A 22,137-nucleotide genomic window follows, 5' to 3' on the forward strand; every position below is an offset into this window, starting at 1 on the left:
CCCTTCCTCAGCAAGGGGATTTTCTAAACAGCTTCCCCCCCCACGCCTGTGCACACAGAGACGGAGAGGAAACAGTGAGGCAACCCTCATTTGCTGGATGGGGAATACCTTGGGCCCACAAGCGATCCGACAGCGTGAGGAACCACCGTTTCCCACCGCAGGAGAAATGCTGCTTCTCCCTGTGGCATCTTCACCGATGGCTGCGGCGCTGAGCTCAGCACAACCCGGGCTGGTTTCTTTTAAAAGTGAATGAGGGGCGGAGGGGGGGCGGTGGGGCAGGGGAGAGGGAAAAGGCAGTAAAAATATCCAGCCACAACAAACCCTTGCAATCGGAAACCCAAGCTGACCCATCTCCCAAATACCAGCCACACAAAGCACCCTACAGCACCCGGTAACATTTTCCATGCCCCCCCCAATGCTCTTCTGCATTAGTGGGTGCCGCTATTTAGAAGCACAGCAAGAGGTGAAGCCTCCAGGAGGTGGCAAGGTATAGAATGCTGATGAGCCCATGCGTATAAACCTCCCTTTGCCAGAGATAAAGGCATTTCTTGCCTGGCCTTTCAAAAAGCAGAGACCTGTTTGTACAGGAAAAGGAATCAAAGTTGGCGATTCCCCGCTTTGAGCCTGCTTGGGAAGCGGATAATGCTAAACCACAGAAGACACTCTTGATGTTTTAGTATTCACATGGGGAGCTGCTGGGAATTTAATTATTCCGCTGTCTTTTTTTCAATGGCTTCTCCACATACACACTTCTTAAAATATGTAGATAATTACGAATTAAAGCCATTTTCATACACGAAACAATGACAAACCAAAAATCACAGCAATTCTTTTGTGTTTGGCACCCGAGCAATTATTGTAACACACGGACTAGAAATGGAGTAGGATGAAACAAGAGTTTTCTGATTTTGTTCCTCTTCTGCAGAATCACAGCATAATATGGAGTTGGAAGGGACCTCTGGGATCTCATCCAACCCCCCTGCCAAAGCAGGTCCACCTAGAACAGGTTGCACAGGAAAAATACAGAAATCCATGAACAGCAAACCACAGAGGCAGCAGCCAAAGCTCAGGTCCAAGATATGGAAGAGAGAAAAGTTCTCCAGTTAATCCATGCCCTGCACTGAGCTGTATTTCTTTGTTTTGGGCTTTTTGTGTGTGTTTGTGTTTTTAAATAAATAAATAAGCCTAGTAGGGCCTCAAAGATTGTCCCATGCAGTTCAGACACAAGAATTGATTCGATTCTTCAAGATCAGCAGAACAAGTAGTTTTTGCTGCTCAAATTTTCGCTTGAGGCCAATAATGAGTTTTAAGTGTCACCTCGTTTTTTTTTTTTAAAACAAACAAACAAACAAACAAACAAAACCTAAAGGGTGAAACCCTCACCCTGCAGGGCTGGGATTCTCTTGAGTGCTGACAAAGCCTTTCCAACTTCAAGTGCTGTTAACTTTTCTAAAAGCTGATCTGTCCCCAGCAGACAGTCACTGAAGAACCTGACAGTCCCCTAAAGAAGCAGCCACCCCACAGGACAGCCACAGCAGTAGCTGAAGATTTGGAAGAGATATTGTTCTTTTACCAGAACGGAGCACTTCTGCCCAGGCAGACCTGCTTCCTTTCAGCCTGGATCAAGGATCAAATCAAGAGAGCTGGGTACAGAACAAACAACACGAACTTTTAGCTGCTCCACACGAAGAGCCAGGGCAACACATGCTGTGAAGTGTTCAAGCTCTCAGTCAATCATCAAAGAGCTCTTCAGAGGGAAGGGAGAAAGAGCTGACTGCTGGAAAAAACAAGGAGGCACAATCTGTTCCCCCCCCCAACATAGACAGGAGGAGTGAAGAAACAGTTTTACTAAAAATACCCCTCTGAGGGTTAAGTTAAAATTAAACATTAGTGCAGTCAAAAGAAAACAAGCAAACACAATGCAGTGACATCAGTTTCCTGTAGTTCCTGGAATTCTCCTCGCCACCCAGAGCCGGGGGCTGGCCGGGGACGCTTCCATGCACTCACACCCCCTTTAAAAATATTACAGAACAAAAAAGACTTTTCCCTGCAAACACCTGTTTGGGCTATAAAGCAAAAATCCAGAGTGCAGACAGTGATGACAATTTGTTAGATACTAATGTTGCATCAATACTGGGAGATAACTTGATCCATTTTGATACTATAACCTTTTACTGAGAAACCCACAGCCAGGTTTGCAATTTCATCCAGCTCTCGGACATCCTAACTCACTGCTGTGATCCACACTCACTGCCCGTGTGGGCAATCTTAGCTTACAAGGAATCCAAGCTAATTTGGGTTAAGCTTGTCTGTTATGGAAGAGAGCATTCTGGAGAGGAAGCGAGTGTTTTATACCATTGAAAGACACACAGAGCATGGAAGGAAACCAGCTGCAGTTCCCCACAGTCTCAATCCTGTGGCATCACGGGTTAATGATGCCCCAAGTCCCAGAGATCTTGGAGATCCACTGAGGATTCAGCATCTCAACCTGAAACACTGGCTGCAGGCAGCCACTGAGCCGCGGTTCCCCAAATACCAGGCTGAGACTCAGCTTCAGAGTCAGCCTACAACCACGTGCTGAATCACATCGGGCCTTTACAGCACATTTTCCATTTCATACTTAACCCTTCTTTGGCTGGAAGGGCAGAAAGGTGAGGGCTGAATGCAGTGCCTGCAATAGGTTCACCCCGTAATGGGCAGAAAGCCTTTTAAACACAGGGCTTACTTCTGGCTATTGAGAACCTAAGAGGTTTTGTAGCATCACGATTCGCTTTCAACTCCTGCCAACAAGAAGCCAGCCTCTTCAGTTCACAGCACTTTCTAGCAACAATTAAGTCTTTAAACAGCAGCTATTGGAGATGTACAACTTACTGCAGTTCTGCTGGGAATGTCCAAAATCAGTTTGCTTTAATTAAAGAATCAGAGTGAAAAAATAGGATGTACCACCATGTGCACTGTGTGTCCACAGCCAGGACATTGCGTGTTGCTCTTCTAATTTAAAAAAAAGAAGGATACAGCAGATCCAGAGAAGATACTGATTTGGATAACTGGGATGTTCAGAGATAGGGGACAGATTCCATATAGGAAACAAATAGTTTAAGACAGAAGCTGAGGTGGAAGGTGACAGAGCCTACAAAAACAAAGGCAAGAGAAGGTGTTCAGCTCCCGGCCTCTTCCAATAGAGGACCTAGTGAACCCCAAATAAAAGTAAGCAGCATGTCCAAGACAAGAGAAAGTGCTTCTATATTTGTAGTTACACCATGGAATGACACACTGTAAGACAGGGCTGATGGTAAAAATCTCTGTGAATGCAAAAGGCCATTATACAAGTTCTTGGGGAAAGGAGGAAGACAAGGAATCCATCAGGGGCTTTATTATACAGATGGTCAGGAAATCCCTGCTCTGAGGCAGCCTCTGATCCAAGAAAATGGTGGAGGCCAACTGCATGTCTGTTAGCATTACTGTGTATTTTTGGTGTTCTTTTATTACTCCAAAGATACCCGTTTGAGGCAGAATACTGGGCTAGAGGGATCTGTTGCCTGAGCACATACAGCAATTCTGACATAAAAATCTCCAGGCTCTCTCTGTACCAGCCACATTTTACAGACTGGGGGAAAAAAATATAAAAATGAAGCAACAAGTGGTTAAATCATTTATTTATGGTCATATTACAAGTCTATGAACAAGCTGGGAACAGGAACACTCCCAAACTCCAGTGCCAATTTCCCCAGAAGGAGAGGCAGTATGAGAATGTAGGAAAGCTGCCCTATTACTTAATTTTGTTCTTTTCTGCAAGAAAGATATCTGTAGGGATCAAGCTACAGAGGCTTCATTTAAGGCAAGTACACGGATAAAGCCCCTGTCCTCTCTATGAGAAAGAGGAAAGATGAGTTGGGAACCCACATAAAATTTTTCACCTGACTTGGAATCTGCATTGCTAAAGAGGAAAAAACCCATCTCTTCACGTTGTGGTTTAGGATACGGTACACACATGCACAGAGCCTCTGAAAAATGCACCTTTGTGAAGCAGGTACAAAAGACACAGCAGTGGTCACAGCTACAACCTTGGCAACGCTGCCAACATGCAGATTTCTGTCCGAGTAGGTGATTCTTTTAAACCTGTACTGATTACAAAAAGATAATCCCTGTTTCTTCACAAAATCTTCCTGTCTCCTCTTCAAACGCAAACTGGAGGTGTCTTGCCCTGCACACAAGAACTGTGCTTAGAGAAACGCCACAAACCTCAGGCTACCTCTATATTTCATTTCACCAGCCTGCAGAAAGGGGCACCAAAAAATACAGGGACGCTTTTTACGTGCAATAAGCAAGAATCAGGTCAAAGTACAGCACTTTAGGCTTGCGAAACGAGCATTTCCACGATACACCAATCAGCAATAATGGGTGAGAATCCTCTGCCGCTCGCTCCTTCCCCGGCCTAGCCCCAAAAACAGGACTCAAAGAAAGGCAAGTCCTTGCACGTTGCGTGTTTCAGACAGGTTTCAGAAACAATCACAAGTGGTGAGACTGCCAAACCAAGCCAGATTTTGATGTGAAAGGAGAAATCTGAGAGCTTTCCCTGCCTACTTAACACCGAAGAAAAAACAAAGCTGTCGAACAAGCCGCAGTGAGAGAAAGTCAGCTCTCCGCAAAAGTTGAAATTCTTATGACTTGTCTCTAGCTCCAGCGGTTCCCCTCGTCGAAAGGAAGTGAGCTTACCCCAACCGTGGACTCGATGAAGGTTTTATAGTGATCAGGGGAAGAGGAAGTGCTTGTGTAGCTGGTGACATCTGCAGCCTTTCCTCCAGCACATGGCTTGGCACATTCTCCTCCAGCACATGGTCCATTATCTGAATTAAACGTGCGTAGGAACTCCCAGGCCCAGCACAGATCGTTGCTTTTCTTACCCGATGTATATGCATCGCACTAGTTGGCTTGTGGTTTGGAGACAAGGGTGATTAAAACTAATCACCAGTCTGTCCAATTGTGGGAGTTACCTGAGCTGTATATTCTGCCCGAATGCAGGAAGTAATGGATAACCGAGACAATGCAAAAGAGCTTGTAAAAAACCTGCCTTGGAGCTCTTCACTGGCTTTTCAGTTAAACAGCTAATAGTGCTGTAGGAAGGAGGAAAGCCTGACTGAAATGCAGCAGGCAATATTGATGTGTCCTGTTCCAGTGAGTGAATGCATCCACCAGAGTCAGGGTTCGTTCAGCTTCCCATTACTTACCTTTAGAGGAAACATACAAGCTCAGATTAAACCCCAAGTGTTCTGAAATGGTGTTGTACAGCTGTCCTAGAGCCTACTAAAAAGCACCCTCTTTTTCTAAGCCAAGTCTGAAGCAAAGCACAGCCAGCGTTTGCACATCTACTATAACACGGCTCACACACACACTCTGCTGTCATGCTTTGCAGAGTAAGAGCTCAATACATAATTCATCTACTACACGCTCTTGGAAAGTAGTAATTACACTATACATGCATAAAAATCAGACAGCGAATTTAAATGACCTATTAAAGGCCACAAAACAAGTTGGTGGCTAAGCCAAGATAACTGCAGTTCCTAGAGTGCAGGCCTCTGAGTAATCCTCTATCAGAGCATGCAACACGTTACTGAGCTAATTTTGCCTGGCAAAAATAGTGGAAAAAAGGAAATAAGGTTTAAAAAAATATAGCTTCTGAATCCATGGCAATCGAGCTTACATCTTCCAGTTTACTAATCAAGCTTAGAAAACAAAAGATGCAGAAGGATCCCAGCTGATCTTTCATTATTCATACCATTAATTTCATTGTAAACTAGGTATTGACCCTTCTAGCAATGGCTGAACTCATTAAGTACTAACAATTCTCTAAAACACAAATTTGGGTCCACACACAAATACGCACCAGTTTCTCTATTAGCACAGAACCTCACCAGACACTTTTCAAGCTACACACAAATACACGTTTCCCTATCAGCACAGAACCTCACCAGACACTTTTCAAGCAGTGGTTCTCACAGAGCTCTAAAGGCTTTTCCTCCTACATATCAAAGAATTTTTTTACCGATAAAGAGCGTGTGTGTGAGCAAACTATCCATGCCCTTTCTGTGAAAAAACAAACAAGTCCAAGACAAAGTGTTCAAGCTCACAGTCATTCTGGTGCAGAGATAAGCCAGAAGTAGCAGCTGTAAAATATGAATAATGATACTGACCTCCATAGTACAGCAGTTAGTATTTCTTTATTGCAGCTTTTTTTTTTTTTTTTTAAATATATATCAGTGAGAACGTAATTGCTGTTTAGAATAGGGAAGCACGTAGAGAGAAATATTTTCATTTTCATAAATACTAAAAAACCTAACCCCGAGGGGCAGTGCTGGAGTGAGATGCTACTTGGAGAACAGAGCTAAGATACTAATACAGAGTCATTAACACCAACTGGAAGATAGCAAAGGAAAACTAAAACTCTAACTCAGCATGACTTTGAGACCAGGAATAGGCTCCTACATCACACCTTGTCTCTGTGGATCTGTTTATAATCCAAGCACGAGCCACTCTGGAGACTAGATTACAACACACACATGGGGTCACATTCACGTAGATACCATGAACTTAGAGCACAACCAGGCAAAGCTGAGTGTTTGTAGCACAGGTGAGGAACTTCATGTCACCTCTAAGGATGTCACCCAAAGAGGATCCTTAAAGCTACCTACCAAAAGACCGTCCCTCAACTCCTGAAACTGGGAATCAGTTCTATCTCCCAACAGACAGAGCTGAATTTAACCAAACTACACATGGTTTTCACACAGCTTTTCAGTGCCTTGAATCCACTGAGAAGAGATTTGGTGCTGCTCTGCCCTTTCTTGTGTTGTGTAAAACGGACAGGCTGCTTCTACCGATTTCTTACAACCATGGAGTCCTTTTCCTTTTTGGAACATGCAAGTCTGACTTTTTTTAAAAGGAATTTTGAACTCAAAGCAGGAAGAAATAAGCCATGCCTGTGTGTAAGCCTCACAGCATGCTGCCAACCAACATTTTCCCTTAAAGCTGTACAACAGCATTGAAAACACAGCTACAAACGGCCCCTCCTGGAGATAAACCACCTAGCTAAGAAAACAGTGGACACATTTCTCCCTAGGAGTAAGCAGGAATCTTGCTTTGCAAAGCTGCTGAGGGTGGCAGGTTTGGTTTTGTTTAACTAAAACTCATTCCCTCTCTAGGCGGTGCAGTTCACAGAGGGAAAATAAATAGGCTGGAAAAAAAAAACACACCAGAAGCTTGCGGGGGGGTGGTGGGGTGGTGGAGAGGGAACCTGCAGGGAAGCAAACTGCAATGTAAACAGGGAGACAGAGCAGGGCTGGGGGTCAGGAGGGCAGGGCTGGAGCTGGCAGTGGGAACCCAGGTACGGCCCCTGCCCCACACCGGGGAGGAGGCAGGAAAAAGGGGCCAGGAGCCACTTTCCAACAAGGAAATTTCACCCTGCCCAGGATTTCCAAACTGCAATAATTTTCCATGGGCCAATCAGGGAGGAGCGAGACAAACGCACCAAATTAGGAAAGTAAATACTGGAAGGGGGAGAGGAAGGAGGAGGAGGAGGAGGAGGAGGAGGAGAGCCCAGCTCATGCAACCACCTCCCAAAGGCAGCGATGGGAGAGGGGTGTGGGTCCCACGCCAAGCTCCCACCCCCCCAGACCTGCCCTTGGGAAAGGGGAGAGGACACTGTGCCAGCCTCAGCCACCACTGTGAAGCCACCACGACAGCAGAGAACTGCCCAGAAAACCAGATGGCCAGAATGAATACATGTTCCCTGTAGAGCCTTCCCTTTCTCAGGCAGAAACACCCAAATCACTGCCCAAAGCGCGGCCCGTGGGGCACCAGAGCTACGAGACCCCGTGGAGGGAGAGGGGAAGGTTGAAGGGGCTGAGCAGGGATGTTTACAAACGTGTCAGCCCCTCCTCTGTAAGAGGAACTCGGAAACGAAAGGGGTTTGGCAAGTGAAACCTCAGATGTCTTTTGAGGTTTTCTGAAGACTTGGCTGGATTAGCTTCTGCTTAAGACAAACGGATGCAATCATTAATCATCCTTAGTAAACACTCCGTTAGGGGCTGAGCACAATTCAACACTACTATTTCCACTTTCTCCTTATGCAAAAGAAACATTCTCGGGGAGTCAAATATCAGTTGCAGGCATATGCCAGAGTCAAAAGATACAGCCTCTGTTAGTAACACAAACCACACTGTGCTGCTTTGCGCAAGATGACTGAATGGAAACTAACTACCATATGTTGGCAGAGAAACCATCCCCCTCCCCTCCCAGCAACAAGCTTCGTCTAAAAAGAGAAGGTTAAATATAAACTAAAAGCAGTGCCTGAACAGAGGACTTAAAACCACAGCTCCCTCCAGCCCCTTCTTTCTAGAATATCTGCATTGCACATCTGTGCAGCTCTGCAAGACCCGGGGAAAAACCCAAACAAGCGAGCGCCTCCGGATCTATGCAAAACACAACTGGCTTCTCTGTGACACTGAAGCTGTTCTCAGCCACGGAAATTTGAATACTACTCACTGAATTAGTGCTAACTGTCAGAAGGTGTTTGGATATTACTCTCCTTTTCACAAATGTACGGACAAGAAAACAAACCAAAGGCTATTACCATGACCAGGTACACCCTTGCTGTTCTGAGGCCCACGTACTTTAGAACTCTAATACATCATCCTATACCATGAGTATACTTGAGTTTGTAAAATATATACCTCAAGTAACAGCTTTAATGTTAAAAGAGGCTACACTGCAACTCCGTAACATCAACTCGTTGCTGAGAAGAAAAGAAAGTATTCCAGACAGTAACTTGATGTTCAGGTTCTTTCTATTGCACATTCATGAATCAGATAATTTACAAAACAGGATACTCGCACAGATGTACGTTCAGATTGTTGTGGCCCCTCCGTACCCCCGTTTCCTTCTATTCCCAGGAAACCACGTGCCAATGGCCACCCTTGTCCCTAACTTCAGATAACACCGGCACCACCCAGCAACAACAGAATATTAGTGAGATAAAAATAAAACAGGCAGTCCTAACATAGAAAATAGTTGCCTGCTTTCTTTTCGCCGTGCATATAGGTAGCTCTCGATAAATATTTCTAATTCCACTGCCAAAGATAGACTAGTAACTCTATAGTGTGAAACTAACACTCAAGTTCCCCCTCAATCCTTTGAGCTCTTAAACAAAACTCTCCAGCCCTACTTCCAGCCACCCTAACACAGTTTTTAGCAGTCTTCCATCATTCTGAATACGAGTATTTAACTAGTTATTTTTAACGGGGTGTTTCATGCACCAAATATACCAAACAAAACAGAGCTGTCAGACTGGGGTCGGAGAACACTTTGGATAGTTAACATCTCACCTGATAGTGCCTGTGGGGGACGGGAGGGGACTGACCACGCTCCGGAGATCCGGCTCCGGGATGTGGATCTTCAGAGGCGAGATTTGAGGGTAAAGTGGCCGGAGGGGAGGCGATGAGGCTTCCTCTTTTACTTCCTCTTTATGGTATAAAGATGTGAACTGGATCTTTATAACCGTGCTAGGGAATCGGAAAGTACATCTGTAAAGGAAAGAAACGAAAAGTCAGTTTCACACACGGCACTAAACGTGTTTAAGTGTTCTTGTATGCAATTGGTGACTCATTAATTCATTCACAGCACAAAAGTCCACCACTCTCTTTTAAAATCTTTCTGCAGTGTCCTGGGCAGAATTATTCGTCATTCATAAATCCCTGGAAATGTATCATATTGTATCATGTATCACTTAGTGTTTAGATGCAAGCTGAAGGTTTGGGTAAGTCAAGTGATTTCCCCAAGGCCATGTATTCAATCAGTGACTAAACAAGATGCAGAACTATAATGACAAACTCTGGGGTTCCTGCTGTATTGAGGACTAGGATTTATCCTTTATTAGCTCCTTGCTCATAACTCAGGAAGATACAAGTTACTAGAAAGTATCAAACCATAAGCAACAGGGAGCAAAGAGCCAGAAAGTCCAGACAGAGCAACAAACAGCCTCCAGGTAAGACCCAGTCAGCACTATTTAAAGACTGGCCTCTACATACTGTATAACTAATACCCATTTATATCTCTGCACATGATGCTAAAGGATCATCTAGCAGGTTTCAGATTAAAATACATTCATTTAGAAGTGCCTCCCTTTAGACAGCAGGGTTTATAGCTACCAGGGCCCCTGCAAGCCTACAGGGCCTCATTTCTTCTCTAAATAACACTTCTTTCCAATTGTTATTTAGGGGAAAAAAATAATCATACATCTACATGTGTAGCCTTCAGGAGATGCTGGGAAATTCAAAAGGAAATCAGCACTGGCATTTTCCATATTTGAACAGAAAGCTCTCTAATTTGTAGTGCCTGCAACAGGCGCAGGGCTGTAAGAGCGAGTGTTCTGCAATTCTTCTTATTGCACTTTAATTAGACAATAATGTGCAATCAATACAAGCTTTCCAGGGATCACTTCACTGATAGTAAGGTTAAAGCAGCAGGAAATAAAAACCAGGTTTCACCGTGGGAAAGGCCAGCAGAGCACAGTAATTGTGTTGCCTTCCAGCATCTTGCCTATAGAAGGAAACGCAGGGACTCGGGCAATGCTGTTCCAGTGCTGGTGTAGGCTGAACATAATTCTTTTAAGCAGCAAATTATTGAATCCTGCCAGGTGGCAGGCAAGTAAATCTGTATTTGTGACCACCTTATCTTCATGCTGATACTGATAGAAATGCAGACAAACATCCCATCACAGCTCTAAAAACATACTCTCTTGCTCTCGATTCTTCAGCACAAGCTAGTTGTGCTGTAAGGTAATGTTCAGAAACCTGCCACGAGGAGTACAAAATTATCATTCAAGCATTGGGAAGCTCATTCCCACCTCCCACCTCACCTCTCAAACGAGCTGGCTCAGCAATCAGTGGCTTGGACTCAGAGCAGCTCTGCTATGTACAGCAGGAGTTTGCATTGCATTTAATTCACTACAGAGGTCCTGCCACCTGCACTCATTAATGCATTAAATAAGAACATCGTTGCTGGCAATGCAGCCTAATTGTGTTTATCTAGCCCTTCTAAACACGGTTCCCTGCAGACTCAATACAAATGCACAATTCAGAATAGCAGAGAGCCCGTGCCTTGCAATGCCTGCCAGCAGCAGGCACGCAGCTTACAGAGACGAACCCAACACAAGGCTGTTGAACCACTACTCTGGATTTTAAGCCTTCATACTACTACATAGATTAAAGAAAAAAAGCAGAGAATGCATAAATTTTCAGTGAGCATCACATGGACTGAGGATCAATACCACTATGAGCAAAGCTTCATCGTTTCTCAAGCCCTTACCAGGGAAAAACCTGAGTTTGCTTTCAGAGAGCGATGGAATTCTCTGCTGTAACACCAGGTGCTCAGCATTTTTTAACGTGTGAGTCAAGGACAAATCAGTCCTTGTTTAAGAGCACTCAGTGCCATCCCAACCTGCTGCTGATCTCAACAGGCCTGGCTGCACAGAGCCCTCGGGCAGTTCTGCAGCACTGATGAGGCCAGAATAAGGTCCCCACAGCAGCTTCACACCAGTAAGGAGCTCTGTCCCACTGCCACTTGCCTCTTCCTTTCAAATGGACCCGGTAATCAAGATCCTCATCTCCTACATGTTATTGCTTCCAGGTAATGGTGCAACTAACTCCTCAGCTCTACTGCACTATCTGATGCTGTAACAATGAGAGATAAGAAGTTTATACCAGCACCCAAAACACCGTGAGGCAGAACCAGCAGTCTGCAAGTATGGGCAATCTTAACAAAATCTGTTACTTATCCAAAATTATGAGTCAACCTGAAAGATGAAGTCTGCACTAACCCAGTAAATGTGTGCTGAAAAGGCCCGTCTAACATTGCTTTTCCTTGAAAGCCTCCCCAAAGATGTCCCATCCAGCCACGGGACCTACCTGCACCAAGGGAAGGGAATCGGAAAGGTTGGGCTGTGACTGCCCAAGCAAACTATTTGTTGGGTGCTGTGATTTTGTTTTTAGAAAGACAGGCTTCCCAAGCCACTGAAACAGAACCCAGGACTTACAACTACTTTTCACACATTATACTAGATAACACGTACACGGCCATTTCCTAAGGAGCCAGTCCCAGAAAAATCAGAGAGCAGATATATATGCAAGGGAACTCCCAGTCTGTACTGGTTTCCAGTATTGACACAACCCACAAAGCTAAGGTGGGGGTAATTTATCCAAACTGCTGATTTTAGCGCTGTAAAAGACTTGGGACCCAAGAAATGGAAATGCAATGGGAAAACAGATGGTACATTCCTGCAGAACTCCTCCCCTCCCTCGGGGGTGAGACGGTGCCTGGGATTAAGACACAGAGACACACACAGAACAGCCCGAGACACAGCTTCAGACCAGCACCAATAGTGAGGAACTGTGTCAATGAGAAATCAGAATAGCATGATTTCTGATTCATCTTGTCACAGGAAGATCGCTTTTCATTACACTGAACCTGAATGCAGTTTTAATGAGCTTTTCTAATTGTTCCCTTAATTAACCTCCTTCCAACCAAGAGAGGATAAAGTCAAATTATATCAGGTAGTCCTCTTTAGGAGTGAGGCCCATTAGTGCAGGATTTAAGCATGTGAGAACTATACTACTACAGAAGACAGGCAGCCCAAGCTGAGCTGAGCATGTACTCTTTAAGGTTACTGTATATATTTCCAAGTTATTTAAACTGAGTTATACTGTTTGATCCACGTTGCCTGATTCCTATCAAAGATGCACAGCAATCACTACTACTGCTTAACATTTCCATCATGAGAAAAAGATCAATCTGAAAGCATAGATTAGACTCAACATAAAAAGCATAATGAAGTTAACTGGTATTTCCAAGGGTGCCCAAGAGGCAACTCTTAAGCACCTCTGAAACTTCCAGCTGATTACGTGGGGTAAATTAATGGCCTGCAAAATGTCTTGATCATGTTGCAGGCAGGAAGCAACCTGCTTCAACGCTGCTGAGTTTTACCTGATAACCTGGTGCAGAGGTTTATCCTACAACCCATGCCCATAAAACCAATATATATTGTACTCCTACAGTCACAGTATGTTGCATCCATCTCAATTCCTCGTGGGAAAGGATTCCTATTTCTCTAGGATGCCTTGCAAGGCAGTGAGAATAGAAAGCTGGTTTTTTTTTTTTTTTTTTAGTGTTAAAACCCAAAACACAAACACACACACACCCAACCTCCATAAACTGCATAAAAACAATTCTTGCTTGATGAGATTACAGGCAGGAGAAAGCAGAAGAAAATGGATTGCTGGCTCCCTGCTGCACGCTTCGGTTCACAGCCTCCGTAGCGCTGGCTCAATGTATGCTATATATACACTGGGGACCACGGGAGGAGGAGGAGGAGTGCACATGCCACACATGGTTACAGCCATACAAGAGATGTTTCTAGACTTTTTTTTTGTTGGTTGGTTTAAAAAAAAGACAGATTCTCCAAAAGTTTCCTGCCAAAACACAAACACACACACACCCAACCTCCATAAACTGCATAAAAACAATTCTTGCTTGATGAGATTACAGGCAGGAGAAAGCAGAAGAAAATGGATTGCTGGCTCCCTGCTGCACGCTTCGGTTCACAGCCTCCGTAGCGCTGGCTCAATGTATGCTATATATACACTGGGGACCACGGGAGGAGGAGGAGGAGTGCACATGCCACACATGGTTACAGCCATACAAGAGATGTTTCTAGACTTTTTTTTTGTTGGTTGGTTTAAAAAAAAGACAGATTCTCCAAAAGTTTCCTGGATGAGCTCCTCACTGACAGCGCAGCACCCGTGCTATTAGGCACCCTTCCCTGTGGTTGAACCAGTGACAGTGACCACAAGCATTTCATCTACGTAAGGTCTGCAAAGAAATTGTAGGAAATAAATTGGAGGGAATAAATTGCTAGGGAAAAACTAGACTTTATACATAGACAGGCACCCCCAAAGCAGACTTCAGGGAAAATAGTTAGGTAAAAAAACCCAACAAAACAACTCCATGCCCTGCATGACTATAAAAAGCAGACTATTCTCCCACTCCTCAAAGCACCTTTTACTCACAGATGTAAAGGCATAGACAGGCACCCTCAAAGCAGACTTCAGGAAAAATAGTTAGGTAAAAAAACCCAACAAAACAACTCCATGCCCCGCATGACTATAAAAAGCAGACTATTCTCCCGCTCCTCAAAGCACCTTTTACTCACAGATGTAAAGGAAAAGGAGATGCATTTGCCAGAACATAGTCCCAGGTTCAACAGAAGCTGTTACAGTCACTGATTTCTTTGTGAGAGCACCCCGAGTGCAGTTCAACACCGACTGACTTCTGCTAAGATCTGCTGCCTAACAGCAAGAAAAAGCTACGATTTCTTTGTGAGAGCACCCTGAGTTCAACACCAACCGACTTCTGCTGAGATCTGCTGCCTAACAGCAAGAAAAAGCTATTTAAAGGTTTTAAAAGGAGACAGGAAACTGTGCTAGATTTATGGTTTTACATTTACACCATGGAAAAGCACAGTGACAAAACGGAGAAGACAAATCATGAAAAAGCCAAGGTGAAACATATATAAAAACATATATATACACACACAAAAATGTATATATAAACCTGGGACGATATTTATATATATCATGTAATATATATATAAACATAACATAAAATGTCATATGTTATGCCATATATAAACATCATTCCAGTTTATTATGCAAAAGGGAATAACCAGAAAAGTAAGTTGGAAGACTGTTACACAGGAGTTGTCATCAACGAGCTGGTACTATCTTTGTCTACTTTATCTTGCCGTAATGTATGAAATCCTGTTATTCCTGAATGCTGCAGGTATAAATGCACCAGTAGCATCTGTTTTCTTTACAGTGCTGAGGTGCAGGTTGGGCGAGGAACATTTTAGAAAACGCTTTGTTAAAAGTAACACTTTTCGTCATCTGAATCAAAAGAGTAACACAGTCCCAGGGTTTTGTTCAAAAAAAAATAAATTAGTTAAGCAGGATCATCTCCCCGTGTTGCAAATGCTGCTTGTTTTTAAACTTTGCAGGTAGTGTTTCCACACCACTGACTCCCAGTATCTAAATCTCTCCCTCTGCCACATGATGCGAGGGGACAGTAGCCCAACTCTTAAGGATGAGGCAGTTATCTCTCCAATCAGTAAATTCCTTGGATTCAGCAAACACAGACAGGCAGAGCTCTAGTTACAGCAGCACATGCTGTGATAAAACAGAACTGTATCACTACTAGCTAAAGTTTGACCAAAAAACCCCTTGGAAAAGAGAAAAAAGCCCCAAACAAGCCCCACAGAACTGTTCCTCTATCCCCTCTAATTTCTCTGAAACCAATTTCTTTTTTTGTGTCAATTAGATCTAATTCACCCAGCAGAATACAGTATTATTCCCATGCACCAAGTTCCAAAATCACGTTGGGTTCCTCAGCTCAAGTGAGAATTTGCCATCAGTCATTTTTGTCAGGCTATTACCATTACCACCTATTTCAAGGTACTTGACATGATTTTCCCCAAGGGCAAGGTGGATACTTCTCACCCTTTCAGTCAACGTGTAGGATAAATACCAAAATTTCAGGCCACAATCAGTGTACGTAGTGGCCGTTACAGAGAAGTGCCCCAATTACCTCCTGTAGCTAATTTTCTTCATTTTCTGTAATCAGCTAAGAACCACATCCCTGCACCTATGAAAATCAAGTTCCCATTAAGTCATAAATCCACTCCCTACTCCCATAATACTGTGAAGCCATCTGAAAGGAGGTGCCTTGGACAACATAAAAGACTTACTGAGAAAATTTAGGCACCAGTGCACCCAATATCAAACTAAATTTGGTTAGAAAAAGATAAGAGTTTGCTTCACTTAACCGTATCTGAGCCCTAAAGGTCTGCCCAGGGAGAGATAAGCAAACTGAGACAAGAACAACTACCTCAGATTCCCATTTCTTCAAAAACAAGGCTCTGATAATTGCCGTGGCCACTGGAAAACAGCTGAGTTGGGAACGTTTATTGACCAAGATTTGTTGCTTTGTGACACCACACTCTACCCAGGGACAGCAACGCTCTCCCAAACCTCAGCTTTTCTACAGCCAGGCACCACCCAGCACAAACCAAACCACTTCAAAAAATTTAGAAGGGTTTGCCCCCATTTCCGTAACTAAAATAACCAAATCAATTTTCTCCATCCTCACAAAAATAAACCAGACCCTCACTCCCCAGTAGGAATAATCGTCGTAAGTATTGTGCTCAAAATTATCATTTTGCTGGAACTAGAGCTGTCTGAAGCAGCAAGGCAGGGAAAAACATGAGTAGCAAAACCACCTTTCAAACACAAGGGAATTTAAATGAATATTAGTTTGAATGAATGTCATAAAACCCTACAACAAGCTCTGAAAGCTGTCGGAGCTGTCACAGGAGATTAGGTACTATTCACCCCTCCTTTATAATAAAATAATAATAATAAAATCATCCAACATTTCCTGTTCCACTCCCTACCCTAGAATTTTTTCCCCCTAAATAACACTTTGTAAGCAATACCAATAAGCAACCAGTTATATCATCCACTTGGCTACTGCTATCTGCATTCCAAATGAAACAGTTAATTGCACTGAGACTGCAGAAAGAGTTCTGGAGGAATGAAGACAAATACATTTTATTCTCTTAAGTCTTAGTACACATTACAAAACAAGCATGTACCTATCACCATGGCAATTTAAGAGTCATTATAATTCTTTTCTTTACGCATCTCTTTAGACTGAGGGACACAGGCAGCATAACTGCCAGGTTTTTAAGAGTGCTTGGTTCATTTTGGAACTTACCAGTCTTAAAGTAATGAGTTTGCAGCATTTGCTATTTCCCTTTCAATGGCTCCACCGATCTCACCAGATTTAACAGGGAAATCCTTTTGAAGGCCTCCCCATAAAGTCCTTTATCAAACACACACCAGAGAAATATCTGTAACGTGCTGGTCTGTAAAATCATTGGTTGCATTCAAGAAGAGATAAGCAAAGGGGCTGCAAGTACATGGTGAAGCCCAGAATCCACAATTGTTCTTCCTGGAATGAATCAACTCAATCTGAAGACAAGGACATTGCCAGAAAGCAGCAGGACAAGGAAATAAACTGCAGAGTTCCCAGCAAAACCACCTGTGGTATTATCCACTATTGCTTAATTAGAGGAAGCGCTATAAAAGTCACCATTAGTGTTTCTAACATAACTGGAAGAAAACTAGATTTAGAAAGTACTGAGATTATCTGCAAATAAAGAAGAACAGTGATTTACCCATTGAAATGCTTGGTCATAATTATTCTATAACTCACAACATCAGCTTCGATCAGGAGGCCTGGTTTCTAACCTCACACTTACCCTGAGCTCACAAACCACTTGCCTTCCATGCTTTGTAACGCAATTTAATATATACTGTCATGCTTAACATTATAGATATACAAAGAATTACATGGATCAGCTGGGACTGAACTAAAATTGTCTGTGTGCATATGTGAGCGAGCACAGGTTTGAAATAATTAGTTGAATCCAAGAGAGAGCGGTCGTACTTCGACTTCATGAATTTTAATTTTCTTCTGTTGAGAACTTTTTTCCAGAAAAAGTACCAGCAACTATTTCCATTGCCCTGTCATCACACCAGATGCAGAAGTAGCTCAACTGGAGAGCACTGGGGTCCCTGGAATTAACTTCTTAGGTATTGTTCCTGTACGAGAGCTAATGTACACCTGGTTTTAGCAAAGCCAAACACATACTGGAATTCCTCATTCCTGATCCAGTGGCATTAGTATCAACTGGCCTGTAACTCCAGCTTACTGGGATGATTTTCTGCCCTTCCCCTGAAACACATCCACGTTAGCTGGAAATCCTCCTCTTCCCATGCTTACCCTGGACTTGCTGGGATGAGTAACTGGACAACTGGGTAAAATTCTGCAGCTCACATGGATGATGCACTGCTTTTTTCTGCCTTAAAAATAATCTTTTCCCCAAAGAGACATCAATTATACCACTCAATCTTATGCAGATTTATTTCAACACAATCTAAATCTGCTTCTCTGCTGCAAAAGACATTTCCTTTACCCCAACCACCATTCCTTCTCCTCAGCCATTTCCTCCCAATGTCACCCTCCTGCCAATAGTACCATCCGACCCACTGCACAGCAAATCAAACCAGGGAGCTGAAATAATAATTAATTTCTTTTTTTTTGTTAGAGTAAGTTGTCAGGCAGATCCGTTCCCTGATCTTCCCTTCCATGGCAACACAAGCACCAACAGAGAGGAGGCAGAGAGGGGACGAGTATCAAGGGTAGGAAGGAAAGGAGGAGGTACCAGCAGAAATGCTGCAGATTTATGACAGATTCTAAAAAAACAGAGCATGTAACCACAGGCTCAGATTGAAGCGTCACATGATCCAAACTTCTCCTTTCAGAAAATGAAATGCAATTCATTCATTTTGAGAAAAGCTCTGGTCTTTATCAGGTAAATCGCATCAGCCACCGCGCTGATGCTCTGAGGCTGGAAATTTCCAAAAGTTCCTGAAACAGAAAAGTCACAATTTTCTTTGATTCAGCTGAATTATTTCAAACCCAAAGTTCCTCAGCTGTACACCAGAGGACCAAACAAAGCCCGAAAAATGTTTTCTGCATTCCAACAAGTGCTTCCTGTGGCCCTGTACCCATGGCAATTTTCCCATAGCAACCGGCAGGTCACGTCTGCAGGAGTGGGTTTGTGGTTGTCTAAGATGGGATCCACAGGCTCCTCTTACTGCAAAATAAGTGCTTTTTAGTACCTTGGTGCTTCCAGAGTTTATTCACTGATTGGCCTTGAGAAAAGCAAGCACAGTAAAATGGCTGAACAAGGACAATGCTTCAGAAAAAATTAAAATTGCCATTTCTCTTTGTCACAGACAAAAACCTTTTCCTTCTGCTCCTTGCAACTGTTCAGCTGGAACCGTACACACGGTCAGGGAATTTTTCCCCTTAATGAGAAGGCACCACAGGTTACACTGGGATTTGCCTAACGCTGCATATTACCATGTTTAAACTGAGGCTTCCAACACAGCCAGACAAGATTTCAGATGGGCAAAGAGCGTGTGCAGGCAAGTATATCTATTTAAAACAAATACTACCAGCAGCATCAGGCAAAACCACAACTTATGAATAGCTATGCCTCTTAAAAGCACCAAGTAAATTAGCTGTAATGAATGTTTCTATTGAGCTCAGTTGCACAGGGCTTCCCTTTATGCCGTTTCATCAAGGTTCAAACGCATTGAGAAACACTTCCACACACCGGCAGATTTTCAAATAGGTATTTTAGCAAACTCCTTTGAAGGCAGCAATATTCACAGGAAAGTTTGGGCAAACTCTGGGATTCCTCTCCCTGCCAGCACGCTGCACACACAGACATACACACAAGTTATTTTTTGTTTCTTCAGTCCCTCCAATCTCCGCAGACATCCCACCTCGGCCACTGCCCGGCCCAGGAAAAGGCAGGGAGTGGAACTGGGCCAAGCAGGTGGCGGAGGGGGAAAGAGTGTCAACACCCCTGCGCTGATCAGGAAGGAGAAAAAGGAAAAGAGATACCAGAAGCCCAACCCAAAGAATATCAAAATGCTGCTTTCGTTCATATACATCGTCTTTAAAAGCACACAGGAGAAGGAGAGCATTTTTTTTTTTTTAGGCTCCAACCACTAGAAGTTGAAAGCAAAACCCTGAGGAGAGTTTGCACATCCGTACCATGCTGTAAAACTTCAACAGTCATTTAATTCTGCACAACTCCCCGACAATTTCTTATCTAGCAAGGCTTTTAATTCTGTCACAGAGCAAACCGATAAATGGAGCAACGCCGCCGACACAAACAGTGGCAGCTGATTTTTAATGCAAGCGAGAACATTCGAGGCTGTTTCACACTGGAGAATTAGCAGTGAAGAATCAAGAGCTGCATTTCTGTTTCTATATCCCTTACATCTCTTTAATAGGGTTTTGATTTTACTCCAAAAATTATTTGAGACATCTAGCACAGCTTCACTTCTATTTTGAAAATTATTTGAGACATCTAGCACAGCTTCACTTCTATATCCTCCCCTTTGAGGAGTAAAGCAGAGTGGAGGAAAGGAAAAACCACCACCTAAGATATTGTAGTTGCCATTTTTTTTTTTTTTCAGTAATGAAATACCACAACAAGGTCAAGGAATAAGTTCATGGAGTATCAAAATAGCATCTCAGAGAGGAGCAGGAAAGAACATCACCGAAACTGCTAAGAAGGGCGTTTCAATCAGTTGATGGAGAGGCAGCAGGAATGGCAGGAGGTTTCCTCTGGAGTCACCACCCTGCCTGGGAAATTCACCTTACGGATGGGTCTTGGGTCAGAATAATCCTGCTCAGCCCAATGCCAAAAAAACCTACCAGAAGCTGCTCCAGTCTCCTACAGAAAGCTATCAGAGCGCAAAGAGCCAGGATTGTGCAGTTTCAAAAACCACCCTTCTGAAACTTTTCCAGCAAAACCAGTTGGTAATGTCTCTTCAGTCACTTTAACGCCTGCAAAAAAAGCTGATGGCTATTACTGAAATCATTATTTCTGAAACTTTTCCAGCAAAACCCACTGGGGCAACCAGTTGGTGATGTCTCTTCAGTCGCTTTAATGCCTGCAGAAAAAGCTGATGGCTATTACTGAAATCATTATCACTACTTAGTTACCAACTCAGTGGAACACCAGTTGATCCACACCTGACTAGGGATGAGCTCGCTTATCTATTTAAAACAAAGAAAACCCCAACTATAAACACTTATATTAAAATTAATCCCAAAAAATCCTGGTAATTATTTCCAGATGGATTATAAATATGTAAGATGATCTCAGAACCCAAGCCTTGGTATAATCAGAAGAATATCAATAAGTAGCTTTCATAACAAATACCTTTAAGGCAGATTTTTGGTATGTGGGTCAGGGACTCCGTTAAAGCCCACCACAAAGACCACCTCATTAATTATGTATGCTAGGACAAGATGGTAGTTAATTGGTGCCCACCCACCAGGAACAGAGAAACAAAGAGGTGGTGCTATAATTGTACCTCACTTAGTTTCACATTTCAAAACATTGGAGTCAGCTTCAAAATATGCCATTCACTCCGAACCAGGAGTGCTGGGCACAGGGCTCGCTATCAGAAGACAAATTCCAATTCTCCTCCTGAGCCCTCCTATTCCTTTAAACCCACGTGAGCCACCCTGGAGCAGCGTGTCGGGCAGATTACGTGGAGCCCAGCCAGTCTGAAGCATCGCAAGATCTACCTCGGGTCTGCCAACGTGCTCGACATCTGAGCCTAGAAGGTCTTACCTACACCCGCAAAAATCAGATGCCATTTTACATCAATATAAATTAATCTGCAGCATCACTGACATCTATCTTTTAATCAATATCGGTTGGGGTTTTTCTTTGTCTGATTTTTTTTTATTTTATTTAAAGTCTCCTGAGGGTGAATTCTACCACAGCATTACAGAAGCTGCTCTGTTCTCCTGTGTAGTCCCTACTATAAACAACTCCATGTCTCTGAGCAAACTGTTCAGATTCGGTGAACTTTTTTCTGTTTTACATGGTAAGCCACGTCTTAACCCAACACTACTCTGCAGTCAATTAAAGTCTGTCTCATTTTCATGCCTCTCAATATAAGGACAATGGAGATAAACTTCGCAGTTGCATTCCCAGGGATGTCAAGAGCTTTCTACCTGCAGAGAACATTTCAAGCCTAAAATTAACCATAAAGCTGCTGTTTATTTTGAAGCCTGGGAATGGGGAGGTGTTCTGAGTGTCAGAACGAGTGGCCTGACATCAAAAACTGGATATGAAAGTTTGCCACCGACGAAGTGGGCTGGCACAAGGAGCAGACGATGCTTTTATTTAGATGAGGTTGGCTGCCAGCACCAGAAAGTTTCGCTATCGGCTCTGCAGACGCCCGATATCATCTGTAACACACAGCGAGCCCATCATGCTATTTTGTTGTGTGTGTGGTTGTATACATAAAAATAACGATAGTTAAGAGACTCTCTCTAACACACACCAGCCTGCGTTACCACTGCTGCTCT

General features: G+C 43.4%; 1 protein-coding gene across 1 annotated transcript in view; it reads right to left on the minus strand.

Annotated features, from left to right (window-relative positions):
* The window catches only part of FOXK1 (forkhead box K1), a 58,657-nt gene that overhangs the window by 19,034 nt on the left and 17,486 nt on the right, over positions 1-22,137 (minus strand). Inside the window, exons 7-8 of the mRNA XM_014946189.1 lie at positions 10,786-10,844; positions 9,378-9,575 (exon numbers count right to left, since the gene is read on the minus strand). Coding sequence (XP_014801675.1) covers positions 9,378-9,575; positions 10,786-10,844 — 257 coding nt within the window. The remainder of the gene's footprint in view (positions 1-9,377; positions 9,576-10,785; positions 10,845-22,137) is intronic.

Source organism: Calidris pugnax, unplaced genomic scaffold (genome assembly GCF_001431845.1).
Source record: "Calidris pugnax isolate Ruff unplaced genomic scaffold, ASM143184v1 scaffold123, whole genome shotgun sequence".
Taxonomy (NCBI): Eukaryota; Metazoa; Chordata; class Aves; order Charadriiformes; family Scolopacidae; genus Calidris; species Calidris pugnax.